General features: G+C 45.2%; 1 protein-coding gene across 2 annotated transcripts in view; it reads left to right on the top strand.

The window, feature by feature from the left end:
• LOC129015535 (conserved oligomeric Golgi complex subunit 7-like) overlaps positions 1–26,844 on the top strand; it is a 63,828-nt gene that overhangs the window by 2,237 nt on the left and 34,747 nt on the right. Inside the window, exons 2-7 of one of the 2 annotated variants that reach the window (XM_054453668.2) lie at positions 4,988–5,136; positions 5,774–5,890; positions 8,294–8,462; positions 16,089–16,171; positions 17,146–17,268; positions 25,850–26,048. In XM_054453668.2, coding sequence (XP_054309643.1) covers positions 4,988–5,136; positions 5,774–5,890; positions 8,294–8,462; positions 16,089–16,171; positions 17,146–17,268; positions 25,850–26,048 — 840 coding nt within the window. Of the gene's footprint in view, positions 1–4,987; positions 5,137–5,767; positions 5,891–7,911; positions 8,030–8,293; positions 8,463–16,088; positions 16,172–17,145; positions 17,269–25,849; positions 26,049–26,844 lie in introns of those variants that run through there. The other variant, XM_054453670.2, reaches the window with a different exon arrangement.

Below are 26,844 nucleotides of genomic sequence, written 5' to 3'. Positions count from 1 at the left end.
CAGGCTGATCTCAAACTCCTGACCTCAGGTGATCCACCCATCTCGGCCTCCCAAAGTGCTGGGATTACAGGCATGAGCCACTGCGCCCGGCCAGATGTGCCCATTGTTTGAGAAAAGGTAGGGAGAGGGCTTTATTTCACTGCAGATTGTTTTCTTTCTTTCTTTCTTTTTTTGAGACAGGGTCTCACTTTGTCACCCAGGCTACAGTGCAGTGGTGTGATCAGTGCTCACTGCAGCTTCACCTCTCGGGCTCAAGGAATTCTCCTGCCTCAGCCTCCTGAATAACTGGGACCACAGGCTTGTGCTACCATGCCAGATGGCACAATTTTTTGATTTTTTATAGAGATGGGGTCTCACTATGTTGTCCAGGCTGGTCTCAAACTCCTGAGCTCAGGTGATCCTCCAGCCTTTGCCTCCTAAAGTGCTGGGATTACAGGCGTGAGCCACCACGCCCAGCCCGTATTCTTTATTGTACCTTGCATCTTTTACTAATTATTGAGCATCTACTATGCATGTGTCCAGAAATGGGCAGTGGGGAGGAAAAGTTTATCTTGCTCGAGCTTGCTGCCTGTGGGGAAGATAGAAACAGTAAATTACAATGAGGGATGGCTTTACTCAGAATAGAATCTGGAGTTGTGAGAGCTGGCAGGAGGGTGCAGTTACGTCTTATTTGGGAGGATCATAAAGCACTTGCCCTGTGTTAGACCTTGAAGGAAAACTTTGTAGGGCAAAGAGGAAAGGACATTAATAATAATATAATAGCAAATTGGCTGGGCGCAGTGGCTCATGCCTGTAATCTCAGCACTTTTGGAAGGCCAAGGCGAGAGAATCACCTGAGGTCAGGAGTTCCAGACCAGCCTGGCCAACATGGTGAAACCCCATCTCTACTAAAAACACAAAATTAGAGGTGGGTGTGGTGACATGCGCTATAGTCCCAGCTACTCGGGAGGCTGAGACAGGAGAATCACTTGAACCCAGGAGGCAGAAGTTGCAGTGAGTAGAGATCCCGCTACTACACTCCAGCCTGGGTGACAGAGTGAGACTCTGTCTCAAAAATAAGAATAATAACGATATAATAGCACATATATGAGGTTTGGTACATGTCAGACACTCTTTTTAGTGCTCTATATGTATTAACTAAGTGATTCTCAAACATGGGTTGCAATGCTTTCCTCACCTCCCCTTATCCTTGTTCATGCCCTCAGGAACAGGGAATATTTGGAAATTGGTGGTGGGAGGTTTTTTTTTTTTTTTTTGAGGTGGAGTTTCAATCTTGTTGCCCAGGGTGGAGTGCGACGGAGTGCAATGACGTGATCGTGGCTCACCGCAACCTCCGCCTCTCGGGTTCAAGCAATTCTCCTGCCTCAGCCTCCCGAGTAGCTGGGTGTACAGGCATGCACCACCATGCCTGGCTAATTTTGTATTTTTAGTAGAGATGGGTTTCTACGTGATGATCAGGCTGGTCTCGAGCTCCCAACCTCAGGTGATCCGCCTGCCTCGGCCTCCCAAAGTGTTGGGATTACAGGCATGAGCCATTGTGCCTGGACTGTGGGAGCTTTTTTATTTATTTTATTTATTTTTTATGTGTTTATTTTTTTTTGAGACGGAATCTCGCTCTGTCGCCCAGGCTGGAGGGCAGTGGCGTGATCTCGACTCACTGCAAGCTCTGCCTCCAGGGTTCACACCATTCTCCTGCCTCAGCCTCCCGAGTAGCTGGGACTACAGGTGCCTGCAACCACGCCCGGCTAATTTTTTGTATTTTTAGTAGAGACGGGGTTTCACCTTGTTAGCCAGTATGGTCTCAATCTCCTGACCTCGTGATCCACTCGCCTTGGCCTCCCAAAGTGCTGGGATTATAGGTGTGAGCCACCACACCCGGCTGTGGGAGCTTTTTTAGTTGTTGCAGTAGTGGGGAATGTTGCAGTGACATTCAGACATAAGACATTCAGTGGGAGGACCCAGTGATGCTTAATGTCCTACAGTGCTTGGTACAATCCTGCACAATGAAGAATTGTCCTGGCCTAAATGTGAATAGTACCTGCTTTTGGGCATGGTTATCTAATTTAAACCTGACAGTTATCCTTAGAGGTAGGCACAGTTATTATGTCCACTATAGACTTGTAGAAACTGAGGTTGAGAGAAGTTAAGTAACTTGCTCAGCATCATGTTCCTAATGAATGAGGAGCCTGGACTGAACCCAGACAGTTGGCTCCATAGCCCAGGCCCTTAACCATTATATTTCACTACTTCCTTCGTATTAAAGAGAGAGAGAGAGTAACATATGCACAGGAGTGTGGCTATAAGAAGGCATAGTCCAGGGAAAGGTGAGAAGTTCAAACAGAGCTGCATGAATAATATCAATAAACAGTCTGGGTGTGATCTCAGTGCTTTGGGAAGCTGAAGTGGGAGGATTGCTTGAGGCCAGGAGTTCCAGACCAGCAGTTCCAGACCAGCCTAGACAACAGAGCAAGACCCTATCTCTACAAAAAATTAAAAAACTAGCCAGCATGGTGGTTCATGCTTGTAGTCCAGCTACTTGGGAGGATTGCTTAAGCCTAGAAGTTCGAGGCTGCAGTGAGCTAGGATTGCACCACTGCACTCCAATGTGGGGGACAGAGTGAGACAAGATAATTAGTAGTGTTATTATTAGAGAATCACACTTTCGTAGGGGAAATGTAACTGAAGATGAGGCAGATAAATAGATCGGGATCAGCCTGCGAAAGACCTTTCTGGCCAGCCTTAGGAGTTTGGCTTTTATCCCTTAGGCAGCGGGTAGCCTTCATAGGTTTAAAACTTCATTTATTTTTATGCAAGATGAGACAAGGGCCCAAGTCTGCGATGAGGAAAGGTGATTGTAGCCGTTCAAGCACATGTTGAGGACCCCAAATTGGAGGACCAATTTCTTCATTTAGTCAGTCAACAAATATTTATTGGGCACAAACTCTTTTCTAGGTTCTAAAAATACACTGTTGAACAAGACCCAGTGTTGGATTGGAGAGGTCCACAGGGGCCACGTTATGCAGAGATTTTATTTTTATTTTTATTTATTTATTTATTTTTGAGATGGAGTCTCACTCTGTCACCAGGCTGGAGTGCAGTGGTGTAATCTCGACTCACTGCAACCTCCGCCTCCCAGGTTCAAGTGATTCTTCTGCCTCAGCCTCCCGAGTAGCTGAGGCTACAGGCACACACCACCACGCCCAGCTAATTTTTGTATTTTTAGTAGAGACAGGGTTTCACCACATTGGCCAGGTTGGTCTTGATCTCTTAACCTCGTGATCCGCCTGCCTCGGCCTCCCAAAGTGCTGGGATTACAGGCGTGAGCCACCAAGCCTGGCCAGGGATTTTATTTTATTTCTTTATTTTTAAGAAACAGGGTCTTGCTCTGTCACCCAGGTTAGAATGCTATGCAGGGATTTCAGTGTCACATTAAAGAGTTTGATTTTAAGGCCGGGTGCAGTGGCTTATGCCTGCAATCCCAGCACTTTGGGAGGCTGAGGTGGGTGGATCACCTGAGACCAGGAGTTTGAGACTAGCCTGACCTACACAGCAAAACCCCGTCTCTACTAAAAATATAAAAATTAGCCGGGCGTGGTGGTGCACAACTGTAATCCCAGCTACTTGGGAGGCTGAGGCAGGAGATCACTTGAACCTAGGAGGCAGAGGTTCCAGTGAGCTGAGATTGTGCCACTGCACTCCAGTCTGGGTGACAGAGGGAGACTCTGTCTCAATAAATAAATAAATAGAGTGTGAATTTAATTTAAAAATAAGGCATTGTAGGATTTTTAAGCAGCGGAGTAACATGGTTCAGGAGGCTATTGCTGAGGTCCAGAAAGGAGATGATAGTGGCTTCAGCTGGGGTGACGGCAGTGAAGATGATGAGTCATGGGTAGATTTAAGATATTTTTAGGCTTGGCATTGTGGCTCACACTTGTAATCCCAGCATTTTGGGAGGCCTAGCCAGGCAGGTCCCTTGAGCCCAGGAGTTTGAGACCAGCCTGGGCAACATGGCGAAACTCTGTCTCTACAAAATATATAAAAATTATTCAGTCCTGGTGGTGTGTGCCTGTAGTCCCAGCTACTTGAGAGGCTGAGGTGGGAGGATCACCTGAGACCAGGATCCTGGTTGAGGTTGCAGTGAGCTGTGATTTCACCACTGCACTCCAGTCTGGGCAACCGAGTGAGACCCTGTCTCAAAAATAATTTTAAAATAGCCTGGGCCTGGTAGCTCATGCCTGTATTCCCAGCACTTTGGGAGCCCAAGGTGGGTGGATCACCTGAGGTCAGGGGTTCAAGAGCAGCCTGGCCAACATGGTGAAACCCCGTCTCTACTGAAAATACAAAAAATTAGCCAGGCGGGTGGCGGGTGCCTATAAACCCAGCTACTCTGGAGGCTGAGGCAGGAGAATCACTTGAACCCGGGAGGCAGAGGTTGCAGTGAGCCGAGATTGCGCCACTGCACTCCAGCCTGGGTGACAGAGCGAAACTCTGTATCAAAAAAAAAAAAAGACCATGGAAAGCAGGCATTGGGGCCAGACCCATCTGAGGCTTCGTTTCAGCTCTGTAAGATCTTGGGCAAGTTACTTTAACCTCTCTGAGTTTTCTTATCAGGAGGAGGTGGCTGCTAATGACTGCCATGGACATTAAGGAATACGATGTATGCAAAGCTCCTGAGGCATGCCTCCTTGCAAATGGAGTTATGATTTCACTGGTGGTGGCGAGTTGGTGTTGGGACAGGTTGATTGTTGATTCTTTGTGAAATCAAAGGCCCTTTCCCATCAGTCTGGGGACATGATCCCGGCAGGGGCCACCTCACTACCCATCTCCCCTCCTGCCCCATATTTTGTGCAGGCTCCAAAAACAGTTTGGTTGGTTGTGCATTTCCTTTCTGTTGTCTTGATTTGTTTCCTGTTTTTTTACTGGTGACTGGTCCAACTTTCACCTTTTGTGGCTATCGCTGTTGTTAATCTTTTTTTTTTAACTACAGAAACAAGTCACCAAGCTCTCCAGAACATGCCCAAAGTGCTCCGTGATGTTGAAGCCCTAAAACAGGAGGCATCTTTCCTGAAAGAACAGATGATTCTTGTCAAGGAGGACATTAAAAAATTTGAACGGGATACATCTCAATCCATGCAGGTATTTTGGCTCCTGTCGTAAATGGTGATTCTTGTTTTGGGAAGGTGGTCACTCTCGTAAGGGGTTTAGAACAGCACGGTGTTTTGGGAGGCCAACCATCACTCAAGATTCTGCCCAGCACTCCAGCTAGGCTCTTTTTTTTTGAGACAGAGTGTCGCTCTGTAGGTGGAGTGCAGGCTGCAGTACAGTGGCGTGATCTCAGCTCATGGCAACCTCCACCTCCCAGGTTCAAGCGATTCTCGTGCCTCAGCCTTCTGAGTAGCTGGGATCACAGACGTGCAACACCATGCCTGGCTGACTTTTGTATTTTTAGTAGAGACAGGGTTTCACCATGTTGCCCAGGCTGGTCTCGAACTCCTGGTCTCAAGTGATCCTCCTATCTTGGCCTCCCAAAGTGCTGGGATTACAGGCGTGAGCCACTGTGCCTGGCTCCCCGAAACTATGCTTTTGCTTGGGTCTTTCAGCTGATTCATCTCTTCAGCACTGCTGAATAAATTAAGCCAGATGATTGGTGTTTTGGGAGACAGAAGCTCCCTAAAGACAGGAGCAAGCCACCATACTTACATTTCAAGTCCCTGGTGGCAGATGGAGAAAAAGGACCTACCCCTTCATTTTTCACCCCTCACGCCTCTTTCAGGTGTTGGTAGAAATTGACCAAGTGAAGTCCAGAATGCAACTTGCTGCTGAATCTCTTCAGGAAGCAGATAAGTGGAGCACGTTGAGTGCTGATACTGAGGAGACATTTAAGACTCAGGTAGGTTTCTTGTTTAGGGGATGTTATGAAAGGTATTTAAGCAAGAACTTGAGGTTTGGAGAAAGCAAAAGAGATACAAAGTTGATAGCCAATAGCAGCATTCAGAAACCTTCAGACTCAGGGTGGGGAAGATCTGATGCTGCTCGGTGTTTCCAGCCTCTTAGGCTTGCACCCTCTGTGTGACTGAAGCCTCTTAGTCACAGAGTGAGTTCAAGAGAAGCCTCAATAAAGATGTACAGGCACCAGGCACTGTGGCTCATACCTGAAATCCCAGCTCTTTGGGATACTGAGGTGGGAGGATCACTTGAGGCCAGGAGTTTGAGACCAGCCTGGGTAACATAATGAGACCCCCATCTCTACAAAACATAAAAAAATTAGCCAGCTGTGGTGCTGCACACTTGTAGTTCCAGCTACTCAGGAGGCTGAGGCGGGAGGATCTCTTGAGCCCAGGAGTTGAAGGCTACAGTAAACTATGATCATACCACTGTGCTGAGGGACAGAGCAAGACCCTGTCTCAAAAAAAAAAAAAAAAAAAAAAAAGAAGAAAAGAAAAACCAGCACAGACAGAGAAGGTTGGTGGTAAATGGATGAGAGGGTGGAACATGGGGAGAGGAGAGCCTTATATACCTTGGGGACTTGGTGGGTTATTGACCCCTTCTGAGGCTGCAAAGTGTGGAAAATAGTAACATTTTCCACCTGGGATATAAGGATGAAGTAGGATGATGTCTTATGAAGAACTCTTACTCAATTGTAAAGCAAAATGAATGATTTATCAGTCAATTTTTAGAAAAAGTTACAAATGCACATAGGAACAAATTTATTACACAGGAATAAACTGCAAAAAATAAGTTTTTTTCCTAACCCTGACCCCCACCTTAGTCCTCTAATTTTTCTTTTCTTTTGAAACGGAGTCTCATTCTGAAGCCCAGGCTGGAGTACAGTGGCATGATACCTCCACTTCCCGGGTTCAAGTGATTCTGCTGTCTCAGCCTCCCGAGTACCTGGGATTATAGGCGCGCACTACCATACCTGGCTAATTTTTGTATTTTTAGTAGAGATGGGGTTTCACCATGTTGGCCAGGCTGGTCTTGAACTACTGACCTCAGGTGATCTGCCCTCCTCGGCCTCCCAAAGTGCAGGGATTACAGGCGTGAGTCACCATGCCCGGCCAGGGGTTAATTTTTCTTGTACAGACAAGCCCTGTTATCAACTTTATGCCCATCCTTTCAGATACACACATACATATGTATGTTCCCTGCCCCTTTTTTTCCTCACAAAGCTCATTGTGAACACTGCTTTTCACTTTATTTTTTCACTCAACAATCTGTCTTTTATTTATTTATTTATTGAGACAGAGTCTTGCTCTGTTGCCCAGGCCGGAGTCCAGTGGCATGATCTCGGCTCACTGCAAACCTCTGCCTCCTGGGTTCAAGCGATTCTCCTGCCTCAGCCTCCCGAGTAGCTGGGATTACAGGTGGACGCCACCATGCCTGGCTAATTTTTGTATTTTTAGTAGAGACAGGGTTTCACCATGTTGGCCAGGCTGGTCACAAACTCCTGACCTCAGGTGATCCTTCAGCCTCGGCCTCCCAAAGTGCTGGGATTACAGGGGCGTGAGCCACCCCGCCCGGCTGCCTGACCAATTTCTTAAAATGTTTTGTAAAGACAAGGTCTTGCTATATCGGTCAGGCTGGTCTTGAACTCCTGGCCTCATGCAATCCTCCTGCCTCAGCCTCTGAAAATGCTGAGATTTATAGGTATAAGCCATTGTGCCCAGCCTGGATGTGAATATTTTTAAAACTCTTAGCACATATTGCTAAATTGCCTTCCAGAAAGACAGTATAAATTTAAATTTATGATACCAGACAGATTGTCTTTTTTCTTTGTACCCTCACCAACAATAGCTATTATAATTTTTCGAACACTTTTCCAATTTGTTAGGAGGAAAATGACACTTTCTTGTTTTAATTTAATTTGCATTTATTTGAGTACAGTTTTTTTTTTTTTTTTTTTTGAGACAGGGTCTTTCTCTGTTGCCCAGGCTGGAGTGCAGTGGTGCGATCTTGGCTAACTGCAGTCTCCACCTTCCAGGCTCAAGTGATCCTCCTGCCTTAGCTTCCTGAGTAGCTGGGACTACAGGTGCGCATGACCACACTCAGCTAATTTTTACTGTTTGTAGAGACTGGATCTTGCCATGTTAACCAGGCTGGTCTTGAACTCTTGGCTTCAAGGGATCCTCCTGCCTCAATCTCCCAAAGTGCTGGGATTACAGGCATGAACCACCCCCATGCCCAGCCCCATTTTCTTACTTGATGAGTTGCCTTTTTCATGTATTTTATCTATTCCCAATTGAGGCAGTAGGGATCTTTTAAAATGAATATTCTCTATTCTGGTCTTTTCTAGGACATAGCTGTGATTTCTGCCAAGCTAACAGGTATGCAGAACAGCTTAATGATGCTTGTTGATACACCAGACTACTCAGAAAAGTGTGTGCACTTGGAGGCACTGAAGAACAGGCTGGAGGCCCTAGCCAGTCCGCAGATTGTAGCGGCGTTCACCTCTCAGGCTGTAGGTGAGTGCTAGCTGCTTCTCATCTCTGTGTATATCTCTCTATAAAGATAAGGCCTTGTAAGTCTTCAGTTTTTAGAATGTCTTAATGGTGATTGAATTATATAGATTAGAAGGAACTCTGTAACTTTTTTTTTTTTTTTTTTTGAGACGGAGTCTTTCTCTGTCACCGAGGCTGGAGTGTAGTGGCGCGATCTCGGCTTACTGCAACCTCTGCCTCCTGGGTTCAAGTGATTCTCCTGCCTCAGCCTCCCGAGTAGCTGGGATTACAGGCGTGTGTCACCACGCCCAGGTAATTTTTGTATTTTGAATAGAAACGGGCTTTCACCATGTTGGCCGGGCTGGTCTCGAACTGCTGACCTCAGGTGATCCACTCGCCTCGGTCTCCCAAAGTGCTGGGATTAACGGACGTGAGCCACTGCGCCTGGCCAGGAGTGTCTTTCTATTGCTTTTATGTGTAGAAAGCAATAACTGCTTTTGGAATTCTTGGGTCACACGCTTTCCCCTTCAGAATTCTTCATTGTCTTCTGCCATCTATATTTATTTTTCTTTTCCCCCAGAATGTCTCACAAAACAGCCAAATATACTTCTGTAAAGACAAAAGGTGAAATGCTACTTCTGTGAATTCTGTCTTCTAGTGCGAATGCATTTCCCTCTATATTCTGATAAGTATGAGATTGGCCTGCTTCTTCTTCCTATTATTTTGTTTGTATGTAGCTTGTTTCTTTTCCCTGAATAGTTATAACAGGGAATGACAAACGTTTTCTGTAAAGGGCCAGATCATAAATATTAGGATTTGGCGGCCTTATGGTCTCTCTCACAGATACCTCTGCAGTTGTGGCACAAAAGCCCACTCATAAATGGATGGGCTTTGCTGTGTGCCAGTAAATTTTTTTTGTTTTTTTTAAGACGAAGTCTCGCTGTGTTCCCCATGCTGGAGTGCAGTGGCGTGACCTCAGCTCAATGCAGCCTCTGCCTCCCAGGCTCAAGCGATCCTCCTGTCTCAGTCTCCCGAGTAGCTGGGATTACAGAAGTGCGCCACCACACCTGGCTAATTTTTATATTTTCAGTAGAGATGGGGTTTCACCATGTTGTCCAGGCTGGTCTTGAACTCCTGATCTCAAGTGATCTGCCCACCTTGGCCTCCCAAAGTGTTGGGATTAGAGGCATTAGCCACCATGCCTGGCCAAGTAAAACTTTATTTACAAAAACAGATGGCAGTTTGGCCTGCTGGCGCATAGTTTGCCAAATTATGGCTTATAAGATTCTTTTACCTTGTAGTTTAGTAACTTCTCTAGGTTCTTTTTCAGTTTTGAAAATTTTTAACTTTTCCAGGACCCAGCGTCAGCCATTTTCACCTACCAATTCATATCTTCATTTACAGAAAATCACCTTCCTTAAAAATTTTTTTTTCTGTTTTATTTGTTCTCTTTTCTGTCTTTGAGAACATCAACTATCTGTTCATTAGCTCTCCTTTTTCCCTCTCCATATATCTCATATTTTCTCTGGTCTCTTTTGGATGTTTGCCTGCTCCCTCTCAGTCCCCTCCTGCCATGTGTGGTTTTTCTAAAGCTTGTTTTTCATTTGGCTGATGGGGTTTTCTGAAGTATCTGTTCTGGAGCATATATGCAGGGCAGCGTGAATCCATGACTCTGGTTTGCAGTCCTCAAACTTCACTCAAATAAACTCTCTACTTATTTAAAAAAATAAAGTATCTGTTCTTGGCCGGGTGCAGTGGCTCATGCCTGTAATCCTAGCACTTTGGGAGGTCAAGGCGGGAGCATCACCTGAACCCAGGTGTTTGAGACAAGCCTAGGTATCATAGCAAGACCCTGTCTCTACAAAAAATAAAAAATTAGCCAGGCATGGTGGCACACACTTGTAGTCTCAGCTGCTCAGGAGGTTGAGGCAGAAGGATCGCTTGAGCCCAGAAGTGACAGAGTGAGACCTTGTCTCAAAAAAAAAAAAAAAAAATAGGTTTTGTTATCTTTGTTCTTCTAATTAATTTTTAATTTTTGTTATGTCATGATTTACTTCCTAATTTTTTTCCTTAGCTCTGCCAACCTCCCTTTATATCTCATTGTAATACCTTAGATTCTTTTTTTTTTTTTTTTGAGACGGAGTCTCATTCTGTCACCCAGGGTGGAGTGCAGTGGCATGATCTCTGCCTCCTGGGTTCAAGCGATTCTCCTGCCTTACCTCCCGAGTAGCTGGGATTACAGGCACGTGCTACCACACCTGGCTAATTTTTTGTATTTTTAGTGGAGATGGGGTTTCGCCATGTTGGCCAGGCTGGTCTTGAACTCCTGACCTCAGGTGATCTGCCTGCCTTGGCCTCCCAAAGTGCAGGTATTACAGGCGTGAGCCACCGTGCCCAGCCTATTTTTTTTTTTTCTTTATAGATGGGGTCTTGCTATATTGCTCAGGTTGGTCTTGAACTCCTGGCCTAAAGTGATCCTCACACCTCAGCCTCCCAAAGCCTTAGGTCCTATTAAAGAAAGGATATGTAATTTCTTTGAGAGTGTGAAGCAATTGTTGCCTAAAATTTTCTTCTCTTTCTTAGGGAAAATCTTTGGAAGTGTTCTTTTTTAGAAAAAAATTTTAAAAACTGTGGCAAAATACACGTAACAAAATCTACCATTTTAATAATTTTTAAGTGTGCATTTCAATGGCATTAAGTACATTCACATTGCTGTGCAAACATCACCACCATCCATCTCCAGAACTTTTTTCATCTTTCTGAACTGAAATTTCATACCCATTAAACAGCAACTGTCCGTTCCTCCTACCCTCACCTGCCAGCAATCGTCATTCTGCTTTTGTCCCTATGAATTTGACGACTCTACATGCCTCCTATAATGGATTCACGTAGTATTTTTCCTTTTATGGCTTAGCATAACATCTTCAAGTCTCATCCATGGTGTAGCATGTGTCAGAATTTCCTTTCTTCTTAAGGCTGAATAATATTCCATCTCATATGTTACCACATTTTCTCTATCTATTCATCTGTTGATGGACATTTAGGTTATTTCTACCTTTTGGCTGTTGTGAAGAATGCTAGAATGATCATGGGTGTACAAGTGTCTGTTTGAGTTCCAGCTTTCAGTTCCTTTAGGGATCTACTCAGAAGTGGAATTGCTGGATCATATGCTTATCTTTTTTTTTTTTTTTTTTTTTTTTTGGAGACACAGTTTAACTCTGTTGCCCAGGCTGGAGTGTGCAGTGGCATGATCTCGGCTCACTGTGACCTCTGCCACCCGGATTCAAGCGATTCTTGTGCCTCAGCCTCCCGCGTAGCTGGGACTAAAGGTGCGCACCACCACACCTAGCTAATTTTTATATGTTTAGTAGAGACAGGGTTTCGCCATGTTGGCCAGGCTGGTCTCGAACTCCTGGCCTCAAGTGATCCGCCTATCTTGGCCTTCCAAAGTGCTGGGATTACAGGTGTGAGCCACCACACCTGGCCATATGGTAATCTGATGTTTAATTTTTTGAGGAACTGTTATACTGTTCTCCATAGTGGCTGCACCATTTTACACTACCACCAGCAATGCACAAGGGTTCCAATTTCTCCACACCTTTCCAACCCTTGTCATTTTTTGTTTTTTTGGATTATAGCCATACTAATGAGTATGAAATGGTATCTTATGGTTTTGATTTTCATTCCTCTAATGATTAATGATATTGAGTGTATTTTCATTTGCTTATTGACTATTTGTATATTGCTGGAAAAATGTCTGTTCAAATCCTTTCCCCATTTTTGTTTTGTTTTGTTGTTTTTTGAGACAGGGTCTTGCACTGTTACCCAGGCTGGAATGCAGTGGTGCAATCATGGCTCCCCACAGCCTTGACCTCCCAAGCTCAAGTGATCCTCCCACCACAACCTCCCAAGTAGCTGGGACTACAGGTGTGCACTGCCACACCCAGCTAATTTTTTGTTTTTTGTAGAGATAGGGTCTTGCTATGCTGCTCAGGCTGGTCTTAAACTCCTGGACTCAAACAATCCTCCCTCCTCAGCCTCAAAGTCCTGAGATTACAGGCATGAGCCAAGGTGCCTGGCCCTTTACCCAATTTTATATTGGGTTATTTGGTTTTTTGCTGGTGAGTTGTAGAAATTCTTCATATATTCTGGATATTATTCTTTAATTGAATATATCTTGCAAATATTTTCTCCCATTCCATGGATTGTCTTTTCATTCTATTATTGATGAAATCTTTTGATGCCCAAGTTTTTAATTTTTTTTTTTTTTTTTTTTGAGACGGAGTCTTGCTCTGTTTCCAGGCTGGAGTGCAGTGGCTTGATCTCGGCTCACTGCAACCTCCGCCTCCTGGGTTCAAGCGATTCTCCTGCCTCAGCTTCCCGAGTAGCTGAGACTACAGGCGTGTGCCACCACGCCCAGCTAATTTTTGTATTTTTAGTAGAGATGGAGTTTCACTGTGTTGGCCAGGATGGTCTCAATCTCTTGACCTTGTGATCCACCTGCCTCAGCCTCCCCAGGTGCTGGGATTACAGGCGTGAGCCACCGTGCCCAGCCCCAAGTTTTTAATTTTGTTGTAGTCTAATTTATTGAGTGCATAGGTACCGTGGTGGAGTTTTCTTTGTTTCTGCTGATTCATGTTTGTATGTGATAGTGCTTTTGTTCTGGGCCTGGTATTTACTGAAAAATAGTGGAATTTCCTTGAAAGCCCCTCCTTGTTTAAGAGAGCTTTCCTTTAGCCCTTGATTGAAAGTTTACATTCTCTGCTGTGCTCTTCAGTTACCTAGAGAGAATGGCCTCAGTACTCATCTCCAGCCTTCTAATTCCCTGTCTTCCCCATTCGTTAATTCTTTATTTTGAATCTTTTGTTCATTCAACCCCCCAGGCTGGAGCTGGGGGGTTGGAAAGTCGCCATCTAGGAACTTCGTTCCTCACAGTCTCTTGTGAATTTGTGGCTACTACAGAGCTCACTTTTCTGGTTGGGGTTACATCCAGTTATGTGGGGTTAGGGGAGTGGGAGTGGGGATGGAGAGGTGGTGGCTCCATGCATTTAAGGTTTTTTGTTTCCTTCTGAGTGAGCTGGCTACTGGGAGCTGGTGTTGGATTTGAGTGATGCCTGGTGGTTCAGCATCATGGGTTTGGTTTTGGAGATAAGCAGTTTTTGACAGCTTTCGCGCACAAATTTGAATCAGGCTTGACTCTAGGCAGGACACGGATTCAGAAGGCGAAAATGGCGCTTTTGAGCCCCGTAGACTGCCTCATCTGCTAGGCTGCGGTGGAAACAGCCCTCCCTCCCATGCCTGGCCCAAGCCCCCTTGGCCCCCAGTCTTTGGCCCTTTGTACTGTTCTGCGCCACCCTTAGCGCCCAGACTTTTACCAGCTTCCCCACCCATTGTGGCCCAAAGTGATTGGATATCTGGTTGGGATTCTCTGAAGTATGTAGTACAGATATTTTCCTGGCTTCAATGCAGATAAAACGATGTTTTCTTTTGGTGATTAATCTTAATTTTGGCGAGTATCAGGAAGGGTTTCCCCACCCCACAGGTAATGTGTTGTTTATAATCAGCCATGTTTCCTAGAAGGCTGAGGTAGTTCTTTATCTAACAATTTTTACTTTTTATTTTTTTTGAGACGGAGTCTACACTCTGTTGCCCAGGCTGGACTGCAGTGGTGTGATCTCGGCTCACAGCAACCTCCACCTCTTGGGTTCAAGCGCCTCAGCCTCTGGAGTAGCTGGGATTACAGGCGTGCACCACCACGCCCGGTTAATTTTTTATATTTTTAGTAGAGACAGGGTTTCACCATATTGGCCAGGCTGGTCTCGAGCTCCTGACCCCAGGTGATCCACCCACTTCAGCCTCCCAAAGTACTGGGATTATAGTCGTGAGCCACAACACCCGGCCTAGCTAACAGTTTTTAAAGGGAATTCTCTGATAAATTTGTTCATCCCCAACATGTTCCCCTTTTCCATCTCTCTCCTAAAATGACAATGTGGGTATAGCCAAGTATACATGCCCAGTTCATTTTATATAACCAATGAATTCAGCTGATACACTGAAGCAACTTTTTATAGAATTATTTTAATTAATTTTTTTGCTTCTCACTGGTCAAACCCAATTTATAGAATTTTGTTTTTTGAGCTAGAATCTTGCTCTGTCACCCAGGCTGAAGTGCAGTGATGTGATCACAGTTCACTGCAGCCTTGTCCTCCCAGGCTCAAGTGATACTCCCAGCTCAGCCTCCTGGGGTTTACAGGTGCACACCACGCCCAGCTAATTTTTTCTATTTTTTGTAGAGGGGTCCTGTGTTGCCTAGGACATTTTTGAACTTCTGGGCTCAAACAGTCCTCCCACCTCAGCCTCCCAAAATGCTGGGATTACAGGTGTGAGCCACCACACCCGGCCTATGGAATAATTTTAAGTGTAACAGGAAGATTCATTTATTTAAGTGTTCTTATGAAAATAATAAGCATTTTAAAGGCAAATATTCGTTTTCTAACTCATGGATTTCTGCCCATTAAGTCAAGTTCCACTGGCAGGTCTCAGCGCTTAGCTGGGTGTCCCACAGCGGTTGCTGTTACAACATTTCCTTCTCAGCAGTTTATTGGGCTTCCCAGAAGTGAAGGGGAACAGAGCAAATATAAGAAGTTTGGAGACCTGTTAGCTCAAGGCTTTTTTTTTTTTTCCTTCCTTCCTTTTGATATAGTTCTAAGGCTGTGGCATGTACGTTTTGGCCAGAAGGGGGCGGACGGGAGCCAGAGGTGGCGCTGCTGTGCACACTATTCAGAGACTGCACTGAAACCCACCTTCCTGTCTGTCCAGTGGTGAGCCTGGAAGCAAGTGCTTTGCCCAGTCATTTCCTCCGCCCTTAGGGAAATATGTAAGAAACTACTTGATATTAAGCCCATAACTTGGGTCTTAGAATCCATTGTTATGTGTGGAATGCTAATAGTTATCAAATTATTTGATTTTATGTTTTTTTTTTTTTGTTTTGCTTTGTTTTAGACGGAGTCTTGCTCTGTCGGCCAGGCTGGAGTGCAGTGGCGTGATCTTGGCTCACTGCAACCTCTGCCTCCCGGGTTCAACCAATTCTCCTGCCTCAGCCTCCCAAAGAGCTGGGATTACAGGTGTGCACCACCACGCTCAGCTAATTTTTTTTTTTTTTTTTTTAGTAGAGATGGGGTTTCACCATGTTGGCCAGGCTGGTCTCGAACTCCTGACCTCAGGTGATCCACCTGCCTTAGCTTCCCAAAGTGCTGGGATTACAGGCATGAGCTACCGCGACCGGCCCAAATTATTTACTTATTCCTCAAACCACCAGATATGTTGACATATAGAAGTTCAGTGTGTTTGCTTTTTTAAAGTTCCCATCTGGTATAATCGAAGTAGGAATTTTCAAAGACATAACTAACCTCTCAATATCATGTTAAAATATGAATTCTGTGAGGAACAGCGGGCAATACCCTGCAGTATCTGGTTTTCAAGTCATGCTTATTTTTCAAATTTATGATCCTCATGCATGAGTTAATTCAGTATCTAGGCAGGAACTTGTGAATACTAGCTTCCATATATCCACCTTCATCCTGGTGACTTTTTTCTCATGTCTGCACCAGAAAGGCTGGTAACAGTATATATACATTGTATGTTCTTTAGATCAGTCCAAAGTATTTGTGAAGGTGTTTACTGAAATTGACCGGATGCCCCAGCTCCTGGCCTACTACTACAAGTGTCACAAGGTAAGAAGCTGTGCGTGATGACAGTTGTGCAGTTGTGGAATGCTCATAACTCTGGGTCACAGAATCGCAGGTTCATAATTCAGAAGGTAAGAACATTTGTCTCCTTGCCCTCTGGCTGTTTTTCTCTTAGTTAGCCAGTAGGGGGTGCTCTTGGTCTAGCATATGGATTTGTTTAATTACCAGTTGGAAAAAGTTATCCGTTTTCATTCTGTTTTCTGTTTACAGCTGGATTCATTATAGACTTGAAACGTTGTTTTAATTTATTCTCATTTTTGTCTTTTAAGGGAGATTTATGTCTTAAGCTTTATTACACCCTCAGGAAGCAGTAAGAATTTCTCTTTTTTTCTTTTTTTCTTTAGAGATAGGGTTTCACTATTTTGCCCAGCCTGGAGTGCGATGTCTAGTCACTGATCCAATCATGGTGCACTACAGCCTTGAACTCCTGGGCTCAAGTGATCCTCCCGTCTCAGCCTTGGGAGGAGTTGGGACTACAGGCGCGTGCCACTCCACTTGGCTTGGAATTTTATGTTTTCTAGGTTTGCTGAAGTTAGATTGCCAAAAAACTTGACAGCTTCCTGAACTGACCTTAATTCCTTCAAGTCCAGTGCTCTGTGTCTTTTAAGCAGTGATGTTAGGACATGAAGCTTAAACACACACGTCTGCCCGCTCTTGCCCTGACGTCTATTCAGAAGAGTGATGGTGTGCCAAGTGGTTGCACATTACATGTTTTTAGGGCAGGATAAATGGAGAGAGGATCACATCCACCGGGTGACAGATTAAAGCTGTGAATCAGTGCAGATAACTGCAAATGGTTTTTTTTTTCCTGCCTTTCTTTGAAGTGGATGGACCTCGCTGGGCTGCCCAGTGAGCCCATTGAGCAATCCGTGATTACTCTGGGTAGCAGGGCAGGGCAGTGTTCGCAGGCAATCTATGTTGACGTACCCAATAAGATTCCCTTTGTTCTGTCTCTGCAGGTGCAGCTTTTAGCAGCCTGGCAAGAGCTGTGTCAAAGTGACCTACCCCTGGACCGGCAGCTTACTGGACTCTATGATGCCTTGCTTGGTGCTTGGCACACACAAATCCAGTGGGCTACACAGGTAACAGCTCATTTTTGTTCTAGGGAGAACAGAGTCTGTGGTGACAAGGGAATGGGTGACCGCCTCAGGAGTGGCCACCCTCAACTGCAGAGCACGGCTCAAAGAACTTCCCCGTTTGTTGCTGTCATTCAAGAGGTTAAAAAATAACCAGTTAGGCCAGGTGCGGTGGCTTACACTTGTAATCACCACACTTTGGAAGGTCGAAGTGGGCGGATCGTTTGAGCCTAGGAGTTCGAGACCAGCCTGGCCAACACGGTGAAACCCCAACTCTACAAAAAATGCAAAAGTTAGCCAGGTGTGGTGGCACAATTACTAAGGAGGCTGAGGCAGGAAGATTGCTTACGTCCAGGAGGTGGAGGCCACAGTGACTATGATCGCACCACTACACTTCAGCCTGGACAACAGAGCAAGCAAGACTGTCTCAAACAAACAAACAAACAACAACAAAAGAAAAACAAAATGATAACCAGTTAAATGGTTTAAGTTTAAAAATAAAAGATAAGCTTAGAAACCCACGTCAGTGAAATCTTTAGGTCTCCACTGAAACTCTTCTTACCACTCTTATCTATAACTTAAATAGGACCTAATGTGACAGTGCCGCCTATTGTCCAACAAGGGAGCCTGTGGAATTCCTGAAGACCATTTTCTTCCCATCTAAAAGCAGGAGGCCCCTGGTCAGGTGGTGTTTGAATGAACAGGAATGTTTTTATCTTTACTTCAGGTAAAATTTACCTACCTGAAGTGAGTCTCCCTTGTTCTCATGATACACCAAGAAGTAGGGGAAGAGATAATTTTAAAGGTACCCCTTGACTAGGAGTGAGGAGAGACAGAGGAACTTTGTTTCAAGTGGCAACTTTCCATCATTTACTTTCCTCAAGTCTCTAGGCATTTCCAGCCATAAAGGTTTTAAACCATTGTTCTCTTGCCTTGAGACGGGAGACACAGTGGAACCTCTTGTAAGCAGGGGAAGAGCCTGTCTTACTTTGCAGTAATGACTTACTGGGCCTGTTTCTAGTGTGGCTTATTTTATTTGTTTACTTTTTTTCTTATTTCTTTTTTTTTTTTCCAAACCCTTGTGTTGAGGGCCGATTTTCAATAGTACTCAGATAGAGAGCTATTGAAATAGATTGCAGTGAGGGAGCTGTTCTGCTATGTACGAAACCCCAACCTAGAAGCAGGTCATCTACAAGTGGTTTAGTGTCACGTTCCCCATATTTTATTTTTTACAATGGTTGTGAATCACTCTTCAGATGTTCATCAGTCATTTGCTGGAATGAAGTTGACTAAGGTTGGAGAGAATTCCTTATACCAGGTCATGTCATTCAAGTTGTTGGTTAAAGCACTTTTCTCCATCCTTGTTCTTTTTCCTTGAACTAACCTAATTCATTCTTAGGATTTTGTTTTGTTTTGTTTGAGACAGAGTCTTGCTCTGCCATGCAGGCTAGAGTGCAGTGGCATGATCATGGCTCACTGCAGCCTCGGCCTCCTGGGTTCAAGCTGTCCTCCTGCCTTAGCCTTTCAAGTAGCTAGGAATACACGTGTGTGCCAGAATGCCTGGCTAATTAAAAAAATTTTTTTTTGTAGAGATAAGGATCTCACTGTGTTGCCCAGGCTGGTCTCCAATTCCTGGCCTCAAGTAATCCTCCCACTTTGGCCTCCCAAAGTGCTGGGATTACAGGCATGAGCCACCATGCCTAACTTTATTTTATTTTTCTTATGAAGAATATTTCTTTTTTTTTTTTTTTTCTTCGGACAGAGTCTTGCTCTGTCACCCAGGCTGGAGTGCAGGGACACAATCTCGGCTCCCTGCAACCTCCACCTCTCTGGTTCAAACGATTCTCCTGCCTCAGCCTCCTGAGTAGCTGGGATTACAGGCATCCGTCAACATGCCCAGCTAATTTTTGTGTTTTTAGTACAGATGAGGTTTCACCATGTTGGCTGGGCTGGTCTCGAACTCCTGACCTCAAATGACCACCCACTTTGGCCTCCAAAAGTGCTGGGATTACAGGCATGAGCCACTGTGCCCGGCCAAGAAAAAAATTATTCATGTGTTCTTGCCTCTTCTACTACTTCTTGTATCAAAAGGATAAAAACAGTTCATGTCCATACATACGAATGCCTTTCGTCATCTAAGAAAAAGAATTAGACTTCTCAGACTTCTCTTTGGGCCTCATCCTAGATTTTGGGAGACATGAGTTTCTGCTGATTTATACTGTTGGCCTGTGGCCCATTTTCTTTTCAGGATGTAAGTAAGCATAATAGCTGGGCTGTCCCCTCCTGAAGGTCGGTATAGCACACAGGAGCCAGGGCACATGTGTCTCCTTCAGATTTTTCCCCTTAGCATTTTCATATGAGAAATTTCCACTATATAAAAATGTTGAAGGAATTGTACAGTGAATACCCATGTAGCCACCTCCTACGTTGTACAGTGTGCATTTTGCTCTATTTGCTTTATTGCAAATCTGCCCCTCTATCCCTGTCTCTGTCTGTTCATTAATCCATCTTATTTTTTAAAATTATTTTTATTTGTATTCTTTTTTTATATAAAAATATTAAATTAAACAGAAATGGGGTCTCACTATGTTGCCCAGGCTGGTGCTGAACTCCTGGGCTCAAGTGATCTTCCCGCCTAAGCCTCCCAAAGTGCTAGGATTACAGACGTGAGCCAAAGTGCCCAGTCAATCATCTTATTTTTTTTTACTAATTTCAGAACAAGTTACAAGACTGGGTGTGGTGTCTCACACCTGTAATCCCAGCACTTTGGGAGGCCGAGGCAGGAACACCACCTGAGGTCAGGAATTCGAGACCAGCCTGGCTAACATGGTGAAACCCCATCTCTACTAAAAATACAAAATTAGCTAGCCGTGGTGGCAGGCACCTGTAATCCCAGCTACTCGGGAGGCTGAGGCAGGAGAATCGCTTGAACCTGGGAATGGAGGTTGCTGTGAGCCAAGATTGTGCCACTGCACTCCAGCCTGGGCAACAGAGCGAGAATCCATCTCAAAAAAAAAAAAAAAAATGGAGTAAGTTGCGAACTTCATTCACTTCAGACCATACATATTATTAACTAGAGTTCGATGTTTACTTACATTTTTTTAGGTAAAGTTGTGAAATACGATCTTTTTTTTTTTTTTTCTGAAACAGGGTCTTGCCCTATATTCCCCGCTGGAGTACGGTGGCATGATCATGGCTCACTGCAGCCTTGACCTCCCTGGGCTCAGGTGATCCTCCCCTCTCAGCCTCCTGAGTACTGGGACTACAGGTGCGCGCCACCACACCCAACTAACTTTTGTATTTTTTGTGGAGACAGGGTTTTGCCATGTTGCCCAAGCTGGTCTTGAACTCCTGGGCTCAAATGATCCTCCCACTGTTGGGCTGCACGCCTCCCAAAGTGCTGGGATTACAGGAGTGAACCACTGCACCCAGCCATAGTGAACTTAAATATGCCATCCCATTCATTTGACAACTACAAATACCTGGGTAACCTAATCCCCTTTCAGGATCCAGAACATCCATATCACCATCACCCTGGAAAGTTCCCTCATGCTCCTTCCCAGTTGGTGTGTGCACCAGCACCCTTAAGGCAACCACTGCCCTGATTTTTTCCATCATAAGTTAGTTTAATGTGTTCTAGAATTTCACCTAGATGGAATCAGACAGCATTTCATCTTTTGTAGGCTTCTTTCACTCAGCGTGTTTTTGAGATTTGCTCGTGTTGTGTGTATCACTAGTTTGTTCCTTTCTGTTGCTGAATACTGTTACATGGTGTGAATATACCTGTTTGTTTACACTTTTATTTTTTGAGACGGAATTTTGCTGTTGTTGCCCAGGCTGGAGTGCAGTGGCACGATCTCGGCTCACTGCAACCTCCGCCTCCCAGGTTCAGGTGATTGTCTTGCCTCAGCCCCGTGAGTAGCTGGGATTACAGGCACACACCACCATGCCCAGCTAATTTTTGTATTTTTAGTAGAGACGGGGTTTCTTCATGCTGGCCAGGCTGGTCTCGAACTCCTGACCTCAGGTGATCCGCCTGCCTCGGCCTCCCAAAGGTGCTGGGATTACAAGTGTGAGCCACTGCACCTAGCCTGTTGACACTTCTTACTGGTAGACCCTTGGTATGTTTCCAGTGTTGGGCAATTATGAATAAAGGTGCTTTGAATATTGTTCTGTAGGTTTTTTTTGTAGACACATCTTCCCATCTCTTGGGTAAATACCTAGGAGTGGAATTGCAGGGTCAAAGCGTAGGTGTATGTTTAGATTTGTAAGAAACTGCCCAGCCAGGCGTGGTGGCTCACACCTGTAATCTCAGCACTTTGGGAGGCCAAGGCAGGAGGATTGCTTGAGCCCAGAAGTTTGAGACCCACCTGGGCAATATGGCAAAATCTTGTCTCTACAGAAAATACAAAAATTAGCTGGGCGTGGTGGCACATGCCTGTAGTCTCAGCAACTCAGGAGGCTGAGGTGGGAGGATCACCTGAGCCTGGGAAGTTGAGGCTTCAGTGAGCCATGATTGCTCTACTGCACTCCAGTCTGGGCGACAGAGTGAGACCCTGTCTCAAAAAAAAAGAAAGATGGCTGGGCGTGGTGGCTCATGCCTGTAATCCCAGCACTTTGGGAGGCCGAGGTGGGCAGATAACCTGAAGTCAGGAGTTCGAGACCAGCCTGGCCAACATGGTGAAAGCCCGTCTCTACCAAAAATACAAAAAATTAGCCAGCCATGGTGGCAGATGCCTGTAATCCCAGCTACTCAGGAGGCTGAGGCAGGAGAATCGCTTGAACCTGGGAGGTGGAGGTTGCAGTGAGCCAAGATCGCACCATTGCACTCCAGCCTGGGCGACAGAGTGAGACTCTGTCCCCCACAAAAAAAAGGAAAAGAAACAACCACTTTGCTCAAAGTGGTTGTACTTTTTCCACTCCTACACAGTCTGTGAGAGTTCTGGTTGTTCCACATCCTTGCCAAAATTAGGTGTTGACATTCTCTTTAATTTTAGCCATGCTGGTGGGTGTGTAGTAGTATCTCATCATGGTTTTTATTTGCATTTCCCTGATGACTAAGGATGTTGAGGAACTTTTCACGTGCTTATTGGCCATTTGTGCATCTTCCTTTGCGAAATGTCTATTCAGGTCTTTTGTCCATTAAAAAAAAAAAAACAGGTTATTTGCCTTTTTATTATTGAGTTGTAGCAGTTTTTTTTGAAAGGGAGTCTTGCTCTGTCACCCAGGCTGAAGTGCAATGGCATGATCTTGGCTCACTGCAACCTCTGCCTCCTGGGTTCAAGCAATTCTCCTGCCTCAGCCTCCTGAGTAGCTGGGATTACAGGCGTGTGCCACCAAACCCGGCTAATTTTTTTTTTTTGTATTTTTAGTAGATATGGGGTTTCACTATGTTGGTCAGGCTGGAGTACAATGGCACGATCTGGGCTCACTGCAAACTCCTCCTCCCTGGTTCAAGTGATTCTCATTCTGCAGCCTCTGGAGTAGCTGGGACTGCAGGTGCATGCCACCATGCCCGGCTAATTTTTGTATTTTTTAGTAGAGACAGGGTTTCACCATGTTGCGCAGGCTGGTCTCGAACTCCTGGCCTCAAGCGCTCTGCCCACCTCGGCCTCCCAAAGTGCTGGGATTACAGGTGTGAGCCACCGTGCTAGGCCTTGAATTTTAAAAATAACATTTAAAAATAACGAATTTGGTGGTGGTCTAGAGGGTGAACTGATGAGGCTATGCTGGAGACAGGTAAGAACCTTTGGTAGAGGATGGTGATGGAAATGTTGAAGTTCAAGAAGAATGAACAGTTGTTAGGACCTGGTAACTGATGAATGGACCACAAGAACAGAGAGTCAGAGGGCGGTTTTCATCCTGGTTGAATGGAGATGTTACTGACAGAAACAGAAATTGGAGGAAGCAGGTCTGGGGAGGTCAGTGGCAAAAGAATGAATTCCAATTCTGACTGCTTTTAAATTCCAAGTGAGAGTGACGCATCCTAGTGGTGACATCCAGTAGGTGGTTGGAAGAAACACAAATTGGAGAGTCCTCAGCAGTTTAGCTGTTTTTTGTTTTTTTTTTTTCTTTTGAGACAGAGTTTCGCTCTGTTGCCCAGGCTAGAGTGCAGGGGCGCTATCTCAGCTCACTGCAACCTCCACCTCCTGGGTTCAAGCAATTCTCTGCCTCAGCCTCCCAGGTAGCTGGGATTACAGGTGCCCACCACCATATCTTGGCCTCCCAAACTGCTGTGATTACAGGCGTGAGCCACCGTGCCTAGCCTGGTTGTTTTTTGTTTGTTTGTTTGCTTTTTTGCAACAGAATTTTGCTCTTTCGCCCAGGCTGGAGTGCAGTGGTGCAATCTCAGCTCACTGCAGCCTCTACTTCCTGGGCTCAGGTGATTCTCCCACCTCAGCCTCCCGAGTAGCTGGGACTACAGGTGCACACCACCACACCTGGCTAATTTTTGAACATTTTTTGTAGAGACAGGATCTTGCTTTGTTGCCCAAACTCCTAGGCTCAAGCGATCCTCCCACCTTAGCCTCCCAAAGTGTTGGGATTAGAGGCATGAGCCACTCTGCACTTGTCCTGAGTTTGTTTATTAACTCTAAAAGTATTTTGTGGATTAAGATTTTCTACACATAAAATAATGTCATCTGTGAACAGAGATAACTCTTGTTTTCAATTTGGATGCCTTTTCTTTCTTTCTTTTTTTTTTTTTTGTCCAATTGCTCTGGCTAGGACTTCTGGTTCTTTGTTGAATAGAGTGGCAAAAGCAGGCATCCTTATCTTGTTCCTGTTCTTAGGTGAAAAGCTTTCAATCTCTTACATCGGGTATCACGTTAGCTGTGGGTTTTCATATATGGCCTTTATTATGTGGAGGAAGTTTCCTTCTATTCCTAGTTTAGTGTTTTTCTCATGAAGGGTATGGAATTTTGTCAAATATATTTTCTGCATTAATTGAGATGATCATGTATTTTCCCTTCATTCTGTTAATGTGTATTACATTGATTGATTTTAAAAAATTAGAGATTTATAATATTTTTATTTTTTGAGGCTGGTCTCAAATTCCTAACTTCAAGTGATCCTCCTGTTTTGGCCTCCCGGGTGCTGGGATTACAGGGCTGAGCCACCACTGTGCCCAGCCTTGATTCATTTTTGTTTAGTTTAACCATCCTCACATTGCTGGGTGAATCCTACTTGGTCATGGTGTACAATGTTTTTTAATATGCTGCTGAACTCAGCTTACTAGTGTTTTCTTGAAGATGTTTGCATGTGTATTCATAAGGCATGTTGGTTTATAGTTCTTTTCTTTTCTTTGTTTCTTTTTTTTTGAGACAGAGTCTTGCTCTGTCACCTAGGCTGGAGTGCAGTGGCAACATCTCAGCTCACTGCAATCTCTGCCTACCAGGTTCAAGCAATCCTCCTGCCTCAGCCTTCCAAGTAGCTGGGATTACAGTCGTGCACCACCATGCCCAGCTAATTTTTTTGTGTTTTTAGCAGAGACGGGGTTTGACCATGTTGGTCAGGCTGGTCTCGAACTCATGACCTCAAGTAATCCACCTAGCTAGGCCTCCAAAAGTGCTGGGATTACAGGCATGAGCCGCCACACCTGGCCCATAGTTCTCTCTCTAGTTAATTTTTGGCGACCATCAAAAAAATGCCACATGAATGTGTTCGTTAGATTTGAAAATAGCTAGACACTTGGAGCCACTGATAGACATGAACTTGCCAGTTGTTCCAGGCAAGTTGCAAGTTCCAAGTCTTGCCAGTTTACTTTCTGAGCATGTTCACATTTGCCATGAGGAAAACTTTGGGCTTATAGCTCTAAACTAGACCACTTTTCATCTATCAGGGGAGATCCTTTTGAGATGACCGAGGAGACAGCTTCTTTAAAAGTTATACTTCTTTAAAAGGTGATGTGGCTCATACCTGTAATCCTAACACCTTGGGAAGTTGAGGAAGGAGGATGGCTTGAGGCTAGGAGTTTGAGACTAGCCCGGGCAACATAGTGAGACCCCGTCTCTACAAAAAAATAAAATAAAATAAAAAATTAGTCAGGTGTGGTAGTGCTCCTGTAGTATCAGCTACTTGGGAGGCTAAGATGGGAAGATCACTTGAGCCTGGGAGTTAAAGCCTGCAGTGAGCTATGATTATACCACTGCACTTCAGCCTGGGTGGCAGAGTGAGACCCTGTCTCAAAAAAGTTTTTAATTTTTAATTTTAATTTTTATTTTTTTGAGACAGAGTCTCGCTCTGTCACCCAGGCTAGAGTGCAGTGGCACAGTCTTGGCTCACTGCAACCTGCGCTTCCCGGGTTCAAGTGATTCTCCTGCCTCTGCTTCCCGAATAGGTGGGATTACAGGCATGCGCCATCACACCCCGCTAATTTTTGTATTTTTAGTAGAGACAGGGTCTCGCCATGTTGGCCAAGCTGGTCTTGAACTCCTGGCCTCAAGTGATCCACCTGCCTCGGCCTCCCAAGGTGCTGGGATTACAGGCATAAGCCACCATGCCTGGCATCTCAAAAAAGTTTTTTAAAAAAGATAGGCTCCTATTTGGCTCTATGTGCTAAGGCAGGTACACCCCTCTCTCATTGCAGGTTTTCCAGAAGCCCCACGAGGTGGTAATGGTGCTGCTGATTCAGACCCTGGAGGCCCTCATGCCCTCGCTGCCCTCCTGCCTCAGCAACGGCGTGGAGAGGGCAGGGCCCGAGCAGGAGCTCACCAGGCTGCTGGAGTTCTACGATGCCACCGCCCACTTCGCCAAGGGCTTGGAGATGGCACTGCTCCCCCACCTACGTAAACATTCCTTCCTGCCAGTTCTCTAGCTTGTCTTTACTCACTCTTTCTGAAGCTTCTGGGGCCTGGATTTGTTTGCCTTTTCAGATGACTGATTTTACAGAAATGGAAGGGATCGGTGTTTTCCTTCTCAGCAGATGTGGAGGGCTTTTCCATGAAAAAACATTGCCATCAAGGAAATAGTTGTTTAAGATCTTTACCTGGCTCCAGTGCTGCCTGGGTGCCTGACATGCTCCGGGGAAGTGATGGACACCTCTGCGGGGCTTGGGATATAAAAGAGGCATCGCAGTGAGGCAGGTAGATGTTATGGCAAAGAGTTGGCGGCAGATTACACCAGGAGGCAAGTGTGCTTATCCTTTGAAGTCATCACAAAGCCTCAGACAGTTCAACCTCAAAAGTCAGTTTTAGAGAACAAATAGGCTACAAGGGCTTTTTTTTTTTTTTTTTTTTTTTTGAGATGGAGTTTCGCTCTTGTTGCCCAGGCTGGACAATGGTGCGATCTCGGCTCACCGCAACCTCTGCCTCCTCCGCCTCCTAGGTTCAAGCAATTCTCCTGCCTCAGCCTCCCAAGTAGCTGGAATTACAGGCATGCAGCACCACGCCTGCATGCCTAATTTTGTATTTTTAGTAGAGATTGGGTTTCTCCATGTTGAGGCTGGTCTCGAACTCCTGACCTCAGGTGATCTGCCCGCCTTGGCCTCCCAAAGTGCTGGCATTACAGGCATGAACCACTGTGCCCAGCCTACAGGGGCTTTTTGAAGGAGCAACAGCAAGTGTCCCAGGGCAGGGGAGCTGT

This window comes from Pongo pygmaeus, chromosome 18 (assembly GCF_028885625.2).
Source record: "Pongo pygmaeus isolate AG05252 chromosome 18, NHGRI_mPonPyg2-v2.0_pri, whole genome shotgun sequence".
NCBI classification, from domain to species: domain Eukaryota; kingdom Metazoa; phylum Chordata; class Mammalia; order Primates; family Hominidae; genus Pongo; species Pongo pygmaeus.
Note: the sequence above shows the minus strand (reverse complement) of the source record. Positions and strands in the feature narration are given on the sequence as shown.